We start from the raw sequence: 16,752 nt of genomic DNA, 5'->3' as shown, positions 1-16,752 counted from the left end.
GAAACAGAGGGCTGCAGTTCACCATTTCTCCCTGGTACCTCCAGCAAGTGGCTGTTGCTGAGGTGCAAGGAGGAGGCTCAGCATTCAGCAAAAATAGACCATTGACCAACTGTGTTAGTGTTGCATTCATTCACTTCCAACATTTCATGCGGTCCCCTGACCGTTTAACCCGAGCCGAGCCTCCCTCCCCAGTTCTTACCTCCGCACCGGGACCGCTCCCGGAACCAGCGCCAGTCCCGGCTTTTAAATCTCCCTCCACAACAGCCACACCCCATTTGACCGCCGTCCAATCAGCGGCCGCACGTGGAGAGACTCTAGCCAACCGGACAGTCAGATCGTACTGGGCGTGCGCAGATAGCCACGTGCATTCTGGGAGTTGGAGTTTTCCCGAACACCATCCCTGCAGTCACTTTGGCTCCTGTAGCTACAGGGGCCTTGAGCATGCAGCAACACTGTTAGAGGCCACACGACACCTGACAAAGGGGCAGCGCCCCCAAAGTTTGTGATTTCAAATAAACCTATTGGACTATAACCTGGTGTCACGTGACCTTGCTGTCCACCCCAGTGCATCTGCACATTATGAATAAACACTGACCACGGAGTGTCATTTGCCACACAGTAACTCTTGAAATGAAGGTGCTGGCGTTGCACTGAGGTGGGCAAAGTCATAAATCACACCACACCAGGTTATAATCCAACAGGCTGATTTGAAATCGTCAGGTGAAGCAGCACTCCAAAAGCTTGTGATTTCAAATGAACTTGTTGGATTTTAACCTGGTGTGGTGTGACCTATGATAGAGTAACACTGACAACGGAAGGTCATTTACCATGGAGTGTTATTGACCTTGGAGTAACATTGACTGTGTAATAACACTGACTACGCAGGAAACACAGACCATGGAGAGCCATTGACCATAGAGAGCCTAGGCATGCACTAAGTCAGCAACAGGCTGGACCATATCACTGATTCCAGACAAACTTCTTACTGTTAGCAAAGAAATAAGACTTGTATTTATCTCATACCTTTCAAGGCAATATAGAGCTATCTGAAGCTAATAACTCATTGAGGAAAAATGAGGAGAAACATTTTTGAAAATTATTTTTCCTGTCTGTTTCCTCTGTCTTCCAGTGCAGTTTTGCTTTCTTTCTCTTTTTGTAGTCTGTCCGACTTTAATTTCCCTTTGTTCGGAACTTTCCTGCCAGAATAAATACCCACAAAGTGCTGGAGAATCTCAGCAGGCCTGGCAGCATCTGTGGAGAGAGAAATAGTTAACATTTAATTCTTTCAGAACTAAAGGGAGCTGCAAATAATGTTTTTTATTCTGTTAACATAATGGGAGGAGGAGCAAATGGAACAGATAGTGAGGGTGCACTGAGCTAATGGTACTCGAGGATGAATAGCAGGATGACAAATAGATGTTAGTGGCAGGAGTAGACAGCAGAAAATAGGTCAGCTTGAAGACATCAAACTGGATGGAGGATAGTGAACTTGCCCTTCACTTGCTGAATCCTGCAACTGTAACTAAGCAGATTAAACACCCTTCACCCCTGATGCTCAGTAGCAGCAGTGTGTACCATCTACAAGATATACCGCAGAAAGATCCTTAGACAACAACTTCCAAATCCACGACCATTTCCATCTAGAAGGACAAGGACATCAGATACATGGGAACACCACCGCCTGCTAGTTCACCTCCGAGCTACACACCATCCTGACTTGGAAATATATTGCTGCTCCTTCACTGTCACTGGGTCAAAATCCTGGAATTCCCTCCTTGAGGGCATTGTGTCTCAACCTACAGCACATGGGCCGCAGCAGTTCAAAAAAACAGCTCACCACCATCTTCTCAAGGGGCAATTACAGGCAATAAATGCTGGCACAGCCAGTGACATCCACGCCCCACAAGTGAATTTAAAAGGAAGGCTACATTAGGCTTCACTGAAACACTGCAACAGGCTAAGAACAGAAACATTAGCATGACAGCATGATGGTGTATTGAAATATCAAGCAACTGGAAGGTCGGGTCATCCTTACAGAGAAAGCAAGATGTTCCACAAACTGGTCACCTATTTGGTCTCACCAGAGCAGAAGACGGCAGAATTAATTGTTCATTTCTGCCTACCTATCAACTCCTTTATGAATCTTAACCAAGTAATTATATCCTCTATACTCTTTTTATATATTCATTCAAGGGATGAGGGCATCACTATCTAGGCTAGCATTTATTGCCCATGAGGCAGTTAAGAGTTACACACAGTCCAGACAAGGTAAGGATGGCAGTTTCCTTCCTTAAAGGACGTTATGAATCAGAGTTTTCCAGACAATCAACAATGGATTCATGGTCATCATTAGACTCAATTCCAGATTTTTATTGAATTCAAATCCCACGCTCTGCCATGGCAGGATTCAAACTCAGGTCCCCAGAAAGTCTCCTGGGTCTCTAGATTAACATCCCAGTGATACCACCACTTGGCCACCAGCTCCCCACTCAAGGTAACATAAGTTGAACTGGTGCAGCCTGGCCTTGTAATGTAACCCTTTCCACTCTGGCATCTGCTCAGTACAATACCATTGAGGGGCAGTACCATTAACTGAGACTAGCTTTAAATTTCACATTCCAGTTGCTGAGGTGGAACTTGAATCTATGTCTTCAGCAATAGCCTGGACCCCTGCACAGCAATGTTACCAGTAATCCACTGTTTTCCTTTAATATAACTCAATATTTCAGCAGGCTTTGCAATCAGAGTTAAACAGTTGTATTACATAGAACAATACAGCGCAGAACAGGCCCTTCGGCCCTCGATGTTGCACCGACCTGTGAAATAATCTAAACCCCGCCCCCTACACTATCCCGTCATCATCCATGTGGTAATCCAAGGACTGTTTAAATACCCCTAATGTGGCTGAGTTAACTACATTGGCAGGCAGGGTGTTCCACGCCCGTACCCTCTCTGAGTAAAGAACCTGACTAAGATATCTGTCTTAAATCTATCACCCCTCAATTTGTAGCTATGCCCCTCGTACAAGCTGAAGTCATCATCCTCGGAAAAAGACTCTCACTGTCCACCCTATCTAATCCTCTGATCATCTTGTCTGTCTCTATTAAATCCCCTCTTAGCCTCCTTCTCTCCAATGAGAACAAACCCAAGTCCCTCAGCCTTTCTTCATAGGGTCTGTGCTCCAGACCAGGCAACATCCTGGTAAGTCTCCTCTGCACCTTTTCCAATGCTTCCACATCCTCCCTGTAATGGGGCGACCAGAACTGTACACAATATTCCAGGTGAGGCCGCACTAGCGTTTTGTACAGTTGCAACATGACATCACGGCTCCGGAACTCAATCCCTCTACCAATAAAACCCAACATACTGTAACTGTCTCAGCCTGTTCCTGCCCCACCGAACTCATCTCCACCTATCTGGACTCCATTTTCTCCTCTTTGGTCCAGGAACTCCCCACCGATGTCCGTGACACCACCCACGCCCTCCACCTCCTCCAGAACTTCCAATTCCCTGGCCCCCAACACCTCATTTTCACCATGGATGTCCAGTCCCTATACACTTGTATTCCTCATGCAGATGGCCTCAAGGCCCTCTGCATCTTCCTGTCCCGCAGGCTCGACCAGCCACCCTCCACCGACACCCTCATCCGCCTAGCCGAACTCGTCCTCACCCTCAACAACTTCTCTTTCGATTCCTCCCACTTCCTACAGACATAGGGGGTGGCCATGGGTACCCACATGGGCCCAAGCTATGTCTGCCTCTTTGTACATTATGTGGAACAGTCCCTCTTCTGCACCTACACAGGCCCCAAACCCACCTCTTCCTCCGTTACATTGATGACTGTATCAGCGCCGCCTCTTGCTCCCCAGAGGAGCTTGAACAGTTCATCCACTTCACCAACACCTTCCACCCCAACCTCAAGTTCACCTGGGCCATCTCCAACACATCCCTCACCTTCCTGGACCTCTCAGTCTCCATCTCAGGTAACCAGCTAGAAACCGATGTCCATTTCAAGCCCACCGACTCCCACAGCTACCTAGAATACACCTCCTCCCACCCACCCTCCAGCAAAAATTCCATCCCCTATTCCCAATTCCTCCGCCTCTGCCGCATCTGCTCCCAGGATGAGGCATTCCACTCCCGCACATCCCAGACGTCCATGTTCTTCAAGGGCCGCAACTTTCCCCCCGCAGTGGACGAGAACACCCTTGATCGCGTCTCCTGCATTTCCCGCAACACATCCCTCACACCCCGCCCCCGCCACAACAGCCCCAAGAGGATCCCCCTCGTTCTCACATACCACCCCACCAACCTCCGGATACAATGCATCATCTTCCGACACTTCCGCCATCTACAATCCAACCCCACCACCCAAGACATTTTTCCATCCCCACCCTTGTCTGCCTTCCAGAGAGACCACTCTCTCCGTGACTCCCTTGTTCGCTCCACACTGCCCTCCAACCCCACCACACCCGGCACCTTCCCCTGCAACCACAGGAAGTGCTACACTTGCCCCCACACCTCCTCCCTCACCGCCATCCCAGGCCCCAAGATGACTTTCCATATTAAGCAGAGGTTCACCTGCACATCTGCCAATGTAGTATACTGTATCCACTGTACCCGGTGTGGCTTCCTCTACATTGGGGAAACCAAGCGGAGGCTTGGGGACCACTTTGCAGAACACCTCCGCTCAGTTCGCAATAAACAACTGCACTCCCAGACGCGAACCATTTTAACTCCCCCTCCCACTCCTTAGACGACATGTCTATTATGGGCCTCCTGCAGTGCCACAATGATGCCACCCGAAGGTTGCAGGAACAGCAACTCATATTCCGCTTGGGAACCCTGCAGCCCAATGGTATCAATGTGGACTTCACAAGCTTCAAAATATCCCCTTCCCCCACTGCATCCCAAAACCAGCCCAGCTCGTCCCCTCCCCCCAATGCATCACAAAACCAGCCTGGCTTGTCCCCACCTCCCTAACCTGTTCTTGCTCTCACCTATCCCTTCCTCCCACCTCTAGCTGCACCGCCTACCATGTGGAACCTTATCAAAGGCTTTACTGAAGTCCATGTACACCACGTCAACTGCCCTACCCTCATCCACATGCTTGGTCACCTTCTCAAAAAACTCAGTGAGGTTTGTGAGACACGACCTGCCCTTGACAAATCCATGCTGACTATCTCCAATAAAATTGTTGCTTGCTGGATGATTATAAATCCTATCTCTTATAATCCTTTCCAGAACTGTTCCTACAACAGACGTAAGGCTCACTGGTCTATAATTACCTGGGTTATCTCTACTGCCCTTCTTGAACCAGAGCACAACATTTCCAATCCTCCAGTCCTCTGGTACTAAACCTGTAGACAACGAGGACTCAAAGATCAAGGCCAAAGGCTCCATCACCTCTTCCTAGCTTCCCAGAGAATCCTCTGAAAAATCCCATCCAGCCCAGGGGATTTATCTCCCTTCACACCTTCTAGAATTGATAACACCTCCTCCTTACTAACCTTAATCCTTTCAATTCTAGCAGCCTGTAACTCAGTCGTCTCCTCTACAATATTCTCCTGTTCCTCAGTGAAAACAGATGAGAAATAATCATTTAGCACCTCTCCAATCTCCACAGTGTCCACACACAACTTCCCATTTCTGTCTTTGACTGGCCCTATTCCTAACCTAGTTATCCTCTTATTCCTCACATACCTATAGCAAGCTTTAGGGTTCTCCTTTATTCTACCTGCTAATGTCTGCACATGTCCCCTCCTTGCTCTTCTTAACTCTCTCTTTAAATCCTTCCTAGTTAATCTGTAACTGTCCATCGCCTCATCTGAACCATCTTGTCTCATCGTCACATAAGCCTCCCTCTTCCTCTTAATAAGAGATACAATTTCTTTAGTAAACAACAGTTCCCTTACCTTATCACTTCCTCCCTGCCTGACAGGGACATACCTATTGAGGACACGCAATATCTGTTCCTTAAACCAGCTCCACATTCCAATTGTCCCCATCCCCTGCATTTTGCTAACCCATTCTACGCCACCTAAGTCTTGCCTAATCGCATTATAATTGCCCTTCCCCCATCTATAACTCTTGCCCTGTTATCTTCCTATCCCTTTCCATCGCTAGACTAAACATAACCAAATTATGGTCACTCTCTCCAAAGTGCTCACCTACCACTAAATCAAACACCTGGCCTGGTTCATTACCAAGTACTAGATCCAGTGTGGCCTCCCCTCTTGTCGGCCCTTCGGCATATTGAGTCAGGAAACCCTCCTGCACATATTGGACAAAAACTGATCCATCCGATGTACTAGAGTTATAGCATTTCCAGTCAACGTTAGGTAAGTTACAGTCTCCCATTCTGACCACCCTGTTCCTTTCACTCCGGCCCAGAATAGTTTTGCCAATCCTCTCCTCCACTTTGTGGAGGCCTATAAAAAAACTCCCAGCAATGTTACGTCTCCTCTCCAGTTTCTGACCTCAGCCCATACCACCTCAGTAGACGAATCCTCATCAAAAGTTCTTTCAGCTACTGTTATACTGTCCTTGACTAACAAAGCCACACCTCCCTGTCTTTTACCACCTTCCCTGATGTAAGTCCTGTGCATTCACATCCATCAGGGCTGGAGACTGAGACGTGAGAAAGTGGGTGGGAGTGGATAAAAACTCTGAAATCTCCACACACCACTGATTCTCACATCATGTGCATCCCTGACTTTAATCGTTACACCATCAGCAGGTGTGCCTTCAGCTGCCTCAGTACAAAGCTCTGGACTGCCTCAGTAAACATCTCCTCTGCTAGTCTACCTCCCTCTAAGACCAACTTTTAAAAACCCACAGATGTTGAAACAACTGAAATGGAAACAAAAATCTGAAAACAGCCAGGATCAATAAAGAGAGAGCAACAGTTTTCAGGGAGGGTCTAGGCTTGAAATGTCAACGTTCCTGCTCCTGTGATGCTGCTTAGCCTGCTGTGTTCATCCAGCTCTACACTTTCTTATAACAGTTTTCAGGGTTTGGCTTGGTTTTTGATTCTCCAAACGATGTGAGCACCCCATCCATGACAGAATCTCTTCATGTGGCTCAATGTCAAACCCTGTTTGGTGTGTTTCTCTGTCATCTCTGTTCTTTCATGAGGTGTGGGGATTACTGGCAAAGGCCCACATTTGTTATCCATCCTGAATTGCTCTCGGACTGATTTCAGAAGGCACTTAAAAATTAACCATCTTGCTGTGGGTCTGTTGTCACATATCGATCAGACTAGGCAAGGATGTCAGATTTCCTTTCTTCAACAGGATTAGTGAACACTGGATTTTCACAACGATCAATGATTGATCAAAATCCCCATCATCGATGACTGACTTTACATCCCACATTTTAGTAAGAGTTCAAATTCCACCAGGTGTTGTGCGTTCCCAGAGTATTAGCCTGGGCCTTTCTGAATTGGCTTTACTGTCACCCGTACTCAAGCGAATACAATGAAAACTTCACAAATCGCCACATTATGGTCTCTGAGCAGTAACATTACCACCACTACTGCACTGTCTCCTCTTCTGTAACTGTATAAAAGATGCAATTATAAACACACATTGGTGTTTATTCCACCCTCCAGTGTTTAAGGGCAGTAAGTACCATTACAGTTTTCCTACAGTGATGGCAGTATTCTGTAGACATCCAACCTGGTCTCAAAAGATCAGTGTAACCCTATTGTTCAGGAGGCATTGAGACAGGATATAAAATCTAACCAAATAAAGCCTCAAATTTGTACAGTCTGTTTCATTATAACACAATGCAGCAAATGAAGTATTTTACAACAGTAATTGCACTTTGAACATGTAGCTAATGCAGCAGCCAATTTTAACACAGCAAGCTCCCACAAGCAGTAATGTGATTATGATCTGTGTTAGCGTCGTTGTCTGGGGACCAGGATAGCAGACAGCGACTGCAGCATCTTCCATGGCTATCACACTGGCCTGATGGGGCCGCAGTCAAAGGAAAGCAGCACAAGGTTCGACAAGTTTAGCTACAAATCTTTAATACAAATATTTGACTGAGTGAATGGATGAGGTTGACACAGCAGTCCAGTGGTGCAGAGAGATCAGATTAATGATCGGGCTGGTGGGCCACACAGTTCAGGGCTCGGGCGAGCCTGATGACGCCCTCGTGTTGTCCTTATGCACAAGTTGTGGCTCATCTTCCCCGTCCTGCGGAGGGTGAACCAGGACCTTGTCAATAATCCCGAACTCCTGAGCTTCCACTGGGCTCATGTACCGGTCCCGCTCCATGGCTGCTTCTGCAAAACACCACAATCACCACAGAATCGAACAGCAGTCGGGCGACCTCCAACACGTCCAGCAACCAGCTCACATTCCACCCTCGCTATCCCCAAACCTACCACCCCACCCTCACCCAGACAAACCACGCTTCCTGTTTACCATCAGCAAGGCAGCAATTACAAAGATACCATCCAAACTGTTTTAACAGTGACGAGGATTTCAGGCATGTCAATGCTTATTCAACTTGATCCTAGTCTCATATTAAACCCAACAGGAGACTAATTAAGCCGCTGCAAATCTTCATGAGCCACTTGTGGATGGGAAAGCAGCTCAAATGCCTGTTATTGATGTGAGAATCACACCAGTTCCTCAACAAGCCACACCAGCACATATGCCCAGAGTCCTGCAGCTCTGAAGAGTCACGGGACCCACAACATTCAGTCTCTGCTTCTCTCTCCACAGATACTGCCAGAACTGCCGAGTTTCACCCCGAATCCTCTTCAGCAAGCCTTCCTAAACTTAGGTCATGACCCCAATGGGGTCAGAAAGACAGTATTGGCTGCATGAAGCTTGCATGGACTTTACACTGAATGTGAATGAAGGAATGGCCCCTTTAAATCCTTCCATTTTTTTCTAATGGTAGGTGTGGCCTAATGGACAGATCTTTGAGATCTGATTTCTGCTACAATACAGGCTGTGAAAAGATGTCTGCTCATAAAAACACCCTGCAGTTTCAACTCTTTACCCTAAGCTCCCTCCTTATCCTCACAGGTCGAACCCTCGACCCAACTCTCACTTTGGGGCCACAGCAATTTTGAAGCTTCACAATGGGGGCCAAAGTGGGAAAAACATTCGGGAAGTGATTTTCTAGACTGCTGCAAGCCCATTGCTCTTTGAAACGGGCAGCATTGCAGCCTCCCAGCGCAAGGGATCCGGCTTCGATTCCAGCATCAGGCAACAGTCTGTACAGAGTCTGCACATTCTCCCTATGTCTGCGTGGGTTTCCTCTGGGTGCTCTGATTTCTGTCCACAGTCCAGAGATGTGCAGGCTAGGGTGGACTGGTCATGTTAAATTGCTGCGTAGTGCCCACGGATGTGCAGGCTGGGTGGGTTAGGCAACAGTAAAAATTGCACATGGAGTTACAGCTGGAGTGGATTTGGGCGGAGGACTGGTGCAGATTTAATGGGCTGAATGGCCTTTTTCTGCACTGGAGGGATTCTATGAAATCCATTTGGTGGCAACAAGCAAATTGCCTGGGCACCAAAAGCACCCACCCAAAGAAGGGTCATTTGACCCAAACATTAACTCTGCTTTCTCTCCACAGACGCTGCCAGACCTGCTGAGTTTCTCTGGCAATTTCTGTACAATCTGTATCACACACCACCCTAACTTGGAACAAAGCCACCTGGTTAGGAACAGAATGAGTTTATTCCACCAGTTACTGACAATGCAACACTGACTGGGAGGTGAAATCACAGCTGCATCAAACACTTACCAATGACTGACAGCCCCTGCTTAGTGTGTTTGGCATAAATGTGATTGATCTGTCTTTTGATTTTGAGAATCTCCTCTGCCTGTATAGCAATGTCAGTTGCCTGACCCTGTGGGTGAAAACATCAGAAACACAGGTCAGATCTTTTACTGAAAGTCAACGCTCCCTCACTATTCCCTCAGAACCCATCTCCCCACCCTCTGGCACGGCCTTGCCACTCTATCCCTCCGCCACTCCAAGCCAACATCATGCTCATCACCAGCCTCAGTAAAATGAACATTGCTCCAGAAATACTAAACTTTGAGAAACAGCATGCAAGCAAGGAAAGAGAAACACTTGCATTTGTCCAGGATGCTGCCACATTGAAACAGAGAGCAGGGAGACTACACTGAACTTGTACAAAACACTGGAGTATTGTGTATATTTTGGGGTAAAAGGTAAAACTGCCACAGTCCCAGAGGACCGCTCTCTCATCAGAGAGAGGTGACTGACGATGGTTTAACCTGACGGTCACCACACCATAGGCAAGGGGAGAAGCTAAGAAGGTGAGTCCATCACAGTAGCCTCAGCTGGAGTGGTAATTGAACCCACACTGTTGGCATCCATCTGCATTGTAGACCATCATCCAGCTAACGGAGCTGGCCAAGTATAGGAAGGATGTGAACACTTTGGACAGAGCGCAGGCAAGGTTCATGAGAATGGTTCAGGAACGAAGGGAGATTGGAGAGTTTTGGACTGTTTTCCATGGACGGGGCAGGGCAAAGAGGGATTTTACAGAAGTTTTCAAAATCATGACGGATCTGGACGAAGTAGATCAGGAAGAACTATTTCTGCTCTCGAAAGGAGTGACAATGAGGAGCCTCAGATTTAAAAGAGATTTACAAAAGAAACAGATGCAATGTGAGAAAACAAACTAACATTTTCACACATTGTGGTTTGAGCCGGGAATGCTGCCTGGAAATATGGTGGAGGCAGGCACAAGCGAGGCAATCAGCAAGGCAGCAGATGACTATTTGAATGGAACTGACATTCAGGGTTACAGAGAAAAGGCAGGAGAATGGTGCAATGTCATGATGCTTGTTTGAAGAGCTGGTGCAGACACAATGGGCTGAATGGCCTCGTTCCATACTGTCACCATTTTGCAATTTGGCAGTCGTTTAAGAATATCAAACCAAAGCAACACCCTTCCTTTCAGTGAGACTGGTACTTTCAGGGATATGTGGGAGTATGATCAGAAGCTGACACAAAGCAGAGCTGAGAACAGTCAGTACTTACAGATGCCCCTCCCGAGGGTTGGTGAATCATGACACGTGCATTAGGCAGGGAGTGCCTCATGCCTGGGCAGCCTGCAGCTAGAAGCAAGGAACCCATGCTGGCTGCCTGGCCTACGCACCAGGTGGAGATGGGGTTCAGGATGTACTGCATGGTGTCATAAATAGCCAGGCCAGCGGTCACCACACCACCTACATGGGGGTGAAAAGGAAATGCAGTCACTGAACAGCTCACAAAGAATCATGGGGAAGAGCACTGATGCCAACAGCCCATGAGGAAGCATTGCTACAGCCTACTAGACTCAGATTATTGGGTGCACCCCACTTTGCGCTGTATCCTTAAGGCATCGAAATCAAATTCCTCTTCTTGCTTTCTGCAGACTGTCCTCTTTCCTCAGCCTTCCCCTCCCACTTTTCTACACAGGCTGCTGGTGTTACTCCCCAGTTACATAATCCTTTGCCACCTCACTCCCAGAACCCCAAACCTTTTTAAGTAAATCCAAATGCAGGAACAAGGGCTGCTGCAACTCCCAATAAAGGGGAAACCTTGCATTTCTGTAGCGCCTTTACACACCTCGGGTGTTCCAAAAGCACTTTGGAGACAATGAGATACTTTTGAATCATGGTTGTGAATGTTGAAAATATGCACACAACAAGCTCCCATACACAGTGATGTGATAATGAGCAGGATATTTGTTCTGGTGGTGTAGCTTGAGGAGCAAACATTGCTCGAGTAACCAGGGAGAACTCCCCTGCTCATCTTGGTATGATACCTTGGGATGCCTGACATCCACCCCAAATCAAAAGGGTTTAATATCTCATCCAACAGATGACATCCCTGACATTTCAGCTCAGCCTGGGCTTTGTGCTCAGGACCCTGGGGTGAACTGAATGACCTGACTCAAACAGGTAAGCACTATTCATTCAGTCACAGCCAAAAACATGCCAGGGGTCAACTGTAAGTGACAATTTCACATGTGAAATCAAAGGCAGTAGCAGTACCTCTAGAATTATAAAACTGCAACTTCATTCAACAGTCATGGATACAAGGACACAGTGAAATGTGGTTTGAATCCCAGTCTCTACTTCTCCCTTGCTGGTGACATTTGATTGGAATGTAAATGAACATGGACAAGTGACAGGAGCAAGGCCTGAGCAACACTCCTCTCCTCAACTGGACGCAAACCTTTAAAGCATTGACACTGTTATATTTCAGAGGCACCACAGAGAGAGAGAGACCAAGAAACCAGAGTTCACCTGGACTGTTGATGTACATGTGGATCGGCTTCTTGTTACTCTCTGACTGAAGGAACAAGAGCTGAGCAATCACTAGGCTGGCAACATTGTCATCTATCTGTGAGAGAGAGACAGACAGAATTATTTAAAATAAGTAAGGCTGTCACAGCGCGGGGTGGGGGGTGAAAAGGTGAGGTATTAGAAGCGATATAGACTCACGGGTCCCATGACACAAATAATTCTTTCCCTCAAGAGTCTTGAGTAGATATCGTAAGCTCTCTCCCCACGGCCCTGAAAAAGAAAAAGCATCATGTAAAACTCATTTGAGTAGAAAAGTGGCTGTGTATCTGAGAGAAGGTTGGATGGAAACACAGTGGTAACAAGACGACTGCTTGGGGCAGGTGGAATAGAGAGACAGACAAAATGAAAAAATCATTGTGAACCTTATCTTGCAGGATGCAAAACAGGCAGTTCACGCAAGTTAGCCAGAACGCTTTGTGAGGCTAGATTTCAAATGAGCAATTGGGTGGTTTGAGTGGCTGAGACATATGTACTGGATCACCAGACTACTAGCATGACAAAGAAAACAGAGTATTCATAAAAACAAAAAGATTTTAAAAAGACATGGGGGCAATTTTTTTTTGTTTTAAGCAAACAGTGGTTCCTGAGTGGAATGAATTTCCAGAGGAAGTGGGGATACAGGTACAGTTACAACAGTTAAAAGGCATTTTGATAATAGGAAAGCTTTGGAGGGACGTGGGCCAGGAGCAGGCAAGTGGACGAGTTTAGTTTGGAATTACAGTCAGCATGGACTGGTTGGACTGAAGGTCTGTTTCCATGCTGTATGACTCTGTGACTACAAAAAGGATAGCTAACCCTGGGGACAGACAGGATCAGAATGTGGTACCACTGATTCCAACACTGGAACCCACAGGATCAATAAGAAAGCACTAATCCACTGAAGCACTTACTGTCTGCTCGATGACTATGGGTATTAATGGCTGGCTACAGCGTGATGTCCGATGAACCTTCCTGCATTCTGTCACCAGCTGACCAGAATGCCGCACCAACACCTGATTAATAAATAGATACAGAGGCGATAAGAAATAGGAACAGGAGTCGGTTGCTTGGCCCCCGACCCTGCTCTGTCATTCAACAGGATCATAGCTGATCCAACATTTCTCATGTCTGTTTTCCCATCCTTTAATTCCCCAACTCATCAAAAATCTCTCAGCCTGAAACATACACAATAATTTTGCCCCTACAGCTCTCTGTGGTAAGAAGTTCTGAAGGCTCTCAACACTCAGAGAAGAAATTCCACATCTCAGTCTTAAAGTAGTGACCGTGTAAAGTAGTTCTTAAAGTAGTTCTTCTGAGACTATGCACTCTGGTCTAAAACTTTCTGGTCAATAGTAATCCCCAGGATGTTAATAGTGGTAGATTAAATGATGGTAACACCATTGAATGTCAAGGGTGATGATTAGACTGTCTCTTATTGGAGATGGTCATAACCTGGCATTTGTGTGATGTGAACGTTATTTACTATTTGTAAGCCCAAACCTGCATAACCAGCCCAGCCTGTCTCTGCCTCCCTAACCGGTTCTTCCTCTCACCTATCCCTTCCTCCCTCCTTAAGCCCCACCTCCATTTCCTACCTACTAACCTCATCCCACCTCCTTGAGCTGTCCGTCTTCCCTGGACTGACCTAGCCCCTCCCTACCTCCCCACCTATACTCTCCTCTCCACCTATCTTCTTTTCTCTCCATCTTCGGTCTGCCTCCCCCTCTCTCCCTATTTATTCCAGAACCCTCTCCGCATCCCCCTCTCTGATAAAGGCTCTAGGCCCGAAATGTCAGCTTTCGTGCTCCCGAGATGCTGCTTGGCCTGCTGTGTTCATCCAGCTCCACACTTTATTATCTATTGTCCAGATCTTGTTGCATGGACTGCTTCAATATCTGGAAAGTTGAGAACGGTTTGAACATTGTGCAATCATCGGTAAACATCCCCATTTCAGAATCTGCTGAAAGAAGGAAGGTCATTGATGAAGCAGCTGAAGATGGTTGGGCCAAGGACACTACCCTGAGGAACTCCTGCAGAGATGTCCTGGATGTGGGATGACTGACCTCCAACAACCACGACCATCTTCCTATGCGTCAGGTATGACTCCAACCACTGGAGAGTTTGCTCCCTGATACCATTGATTCCAGTTTTGTCAGGGCTCCTTGATGCCCCACCCAGTTGAATGCAGCCTTGATATCAAGGGCTGTCACTCTCACCTCCCCTCTGGAATTCAGCTCTTCTGTCCATGTTTGAACCGAGGCTGTAATGAGGTCAGGAGCTGAGTGGCCCTGGCAGAACCCAAACTGGATATCACCAAATAGGTGCTACCTGATACAAGTGATAGTGACACCTTCCATCAGTTCACACATCCCCCCCCACCCCCCCTTTTTCTACACACACTCACACTCACACTCACACACAGCACCTTCAGTCTCTGCAGCAACATCTTGCCTTTCCCTGACCTCCGACCCGGATGTCCTCCCTGAACCGGAAGCTTCTTCGCCACGGCAACGCGGCCCAGTTGGCTCCTCGCCGCCTCGGCCTGGAATTCCGCCGCGTCCGGGAACGGCCCCTTAAACCCCCTGTTCCCCAGCCGGGGTTTTTTTTTGTGGGCGGGTAGTGCAGGAGTTTAGCCAACATTAAATTAGCACAGAAAGCTCAGAGAATGTACCGAAGACCATTCAAACATCAGCATGAACCAGCAGCTGGGCCTTTATAAAACCAGAAAACTGCAGGTGCAGAGTGCACAACAAATCCGGGGCTCAGTACTAAATCGAAATATTATGGATGTTGGGAACCTGAAACAGGAACAGATCCTTATGGGAACAGTCAGCTGGTCTGCTAACATCAGAGAGAGAGAAAGTTTCAGGTGAACAGGTGTGCTGCCTTGACCACAGCTTAATCCTTTGAGAAATAAAGCTCTATGAACTGGATGTTTTATTCTGATGGACCACCGAGGGTAACACTGTGAAGGAAAAAAAAACAAAGTGCTGGAGGAACTCAGCAGGTCTGGCAGCATCTCCAGAGAGAGACAGAAACAGAGTTAACGTTTCGAGTCCGACATGACTTTTCTTCACAACTGAAAGGAGCTGGTCTTTAATTCTGTTCTCGCCGAGGGCGGTACTCTGAGCTGCCAGCTGGATGGCTGAAGTAAGATGATGGCAGCAAACGTCAGCTTTTGTGCTCCTGAGATGCTGCTTGGCCTGCTGCGTTCATCCAGCCTCACATTTTATTATCTAAGCCATTCACCATCATGTTTTGGAAATATATCTTCCGTATCCCATGAATGAATAATAAAAAGCTACTAATCACTGCAAAGTTCTAATGAATGCATAAAGATGGGCCCTCATTCAAGAATTTTTGTTATTCAGTATGGGAATGGGGTGTTAAGTATAGCCAGAAGATATGATCCATCCTACCCGGAGGGCAAGTCCACAAAAAAAATCAGTCATACTTGGGAATTAACATACTGGTCATACTACAGCTCAATTTTGAAGCATACAAGGTGAGTCAGACCAGTATTTGTCATTCACAAGTTTTACTAATTTTCTGTCTTGGATAGTTGCCCCTGGGGATGTGACAATGCATGTTCTCCTTGAACTGTGCTATCCAAGATGGTGGATGTACTCAGAAAATGCTGTATAGGAGGGAGGTCCAGGATGTTAACCCAGCAAAGGTGAAGTAATGGCCGATACCTTGAGGTTTAATTGGCATGTGACCTAGAAGATCATTGAAGGTGATGCTGTTCCCGTTATAAATACACTGCTCTTGTTCTGAGTCAGGGAGTTGATGTGAAGTGTACAGTTTATCACAAGCTCTGTTACCTGTCCATGAAGTCTTAGCAAATTTGTTTGATCAGGGAACATTCATTGCCCAATATTGTCCCAGAGGTACCAGAAAACAATCTTGTCATGTGGCCAGCACCACTGGGGTACTGGTAAGTTTCCCCTCCCTGAAGAATGACAGTAAACCAGCTGGGTTTTTACACCAATCGTCAGCTTACATGGTCATTTTCTAGTGCCAACCCTTAAATCACAAGTTCATTGAATTCATTTTCATAGTGGGGTTTCAGTTTATAACCTCTGGGTTGCTAATCATAGAATCCCTACACTGTGGAAACAGGCCATTTGGCCCAGCAAGTCCACACCAACCCTCCAAAGAGCAATACACCCAGACCCATCCCGCTATCCCGTAACCTTGCATTTCCCATGGTTAACCCCACCTCACCTACACATCCCTAGACACTATGGGCAATTTAGAATGGCCAATTCACCTAACCTGCACATGTTTGGATTGTGGAAGGAAACCATACAGACAGGGGAAGAATCTGAAACTCCACACAGACATTTGCCCAAGGGTGGAATTGAATCCAGGCCCCTAGCACTGTGAGGCAGCAGTGCTAAGGTCTGAGCCACC

At 47.0% G+C, this 16,752-nt stretch overlaps 1 protein-coding gene across 1 annotated transcript; it reads right to left on the bottom strand.

Annotated features, from left to right (window-relative positions):
- Positions 1 to 8,018: 8,018 nt before the first annotated feature.
- Positions 8,019 to 15,439, bottom strand: clpp (caseinolytic mitochondrial matrix peptidase proteolytic subunit). The gene is made up of 7 exons (XM_048521928.2): positions 14,762 to 15,439; positions 13,248 to 13,349; positions 12,496 to 12,567; positions 12,298 to 12,394; positions 11,045 to 11,232; positions 9,773 to 9,878; positions 8,019 to 8,293 (listed from the first exon to the last, which is right to left on the bottom strand). Exons 1-7 carry the CDS (start codon positions 14,780 to 14,782, stop codon positions 8,133 to 8,135), a joined length of 747 nt encoding a protein of 248 aa, XP_048377885.1. The 5' UTR covers positions 14,783 to 15,439; the 3' UTR covers positions 8,019 to 8,132.
- Between the last annotated feature and the right edge of the window lie 1,313 nt (positions 15,440 to 16,752).

The sequence above is a fragment of the Stegostoma tigrinum genome, chromosome 35, assembly GCF_030684315.1.
Source record: "Stegostoma tigrinum isolate sSteTig4 chromosome 35, sSteTig4.hap1, whole genome shotgun sequence".
Taxonomy (NCBI): Eukaryota; Metazoa; Chordata; class Chondrichthyes; order Orectolobiformes; family Stegostomatidae; genus Stegostoma; species Stegostoma tigrinum.
Note: the sequence above shows the minus strand (reverse complement) of the source record. Positions and strands in the feature narration are given on the sequence as shown.

Excerpts from the sequence above, each read along its gene's own strand:
- clpp (XM_048521928.2), bottom strand. The coding sequence starts at position 14,782 with ATGTTGCTGCAGAGACTGAAG. Across the intron at positions 13,350-14,761 it reads TGTTGCTGCAGAGACTGAAG|GTGTTGGTGCGGCATTCTGG; the intron begins GTGCTGTGTGTG and ends TTTATTAATCAG. Across the intron at positions 11,233-12,297 it reads CATGTACATCAACAGTCCAG|GTGGTGTGGTGACCGCTGGC; the intron begins GTGAACTCTGGT and ends ACCCCCATGTAG.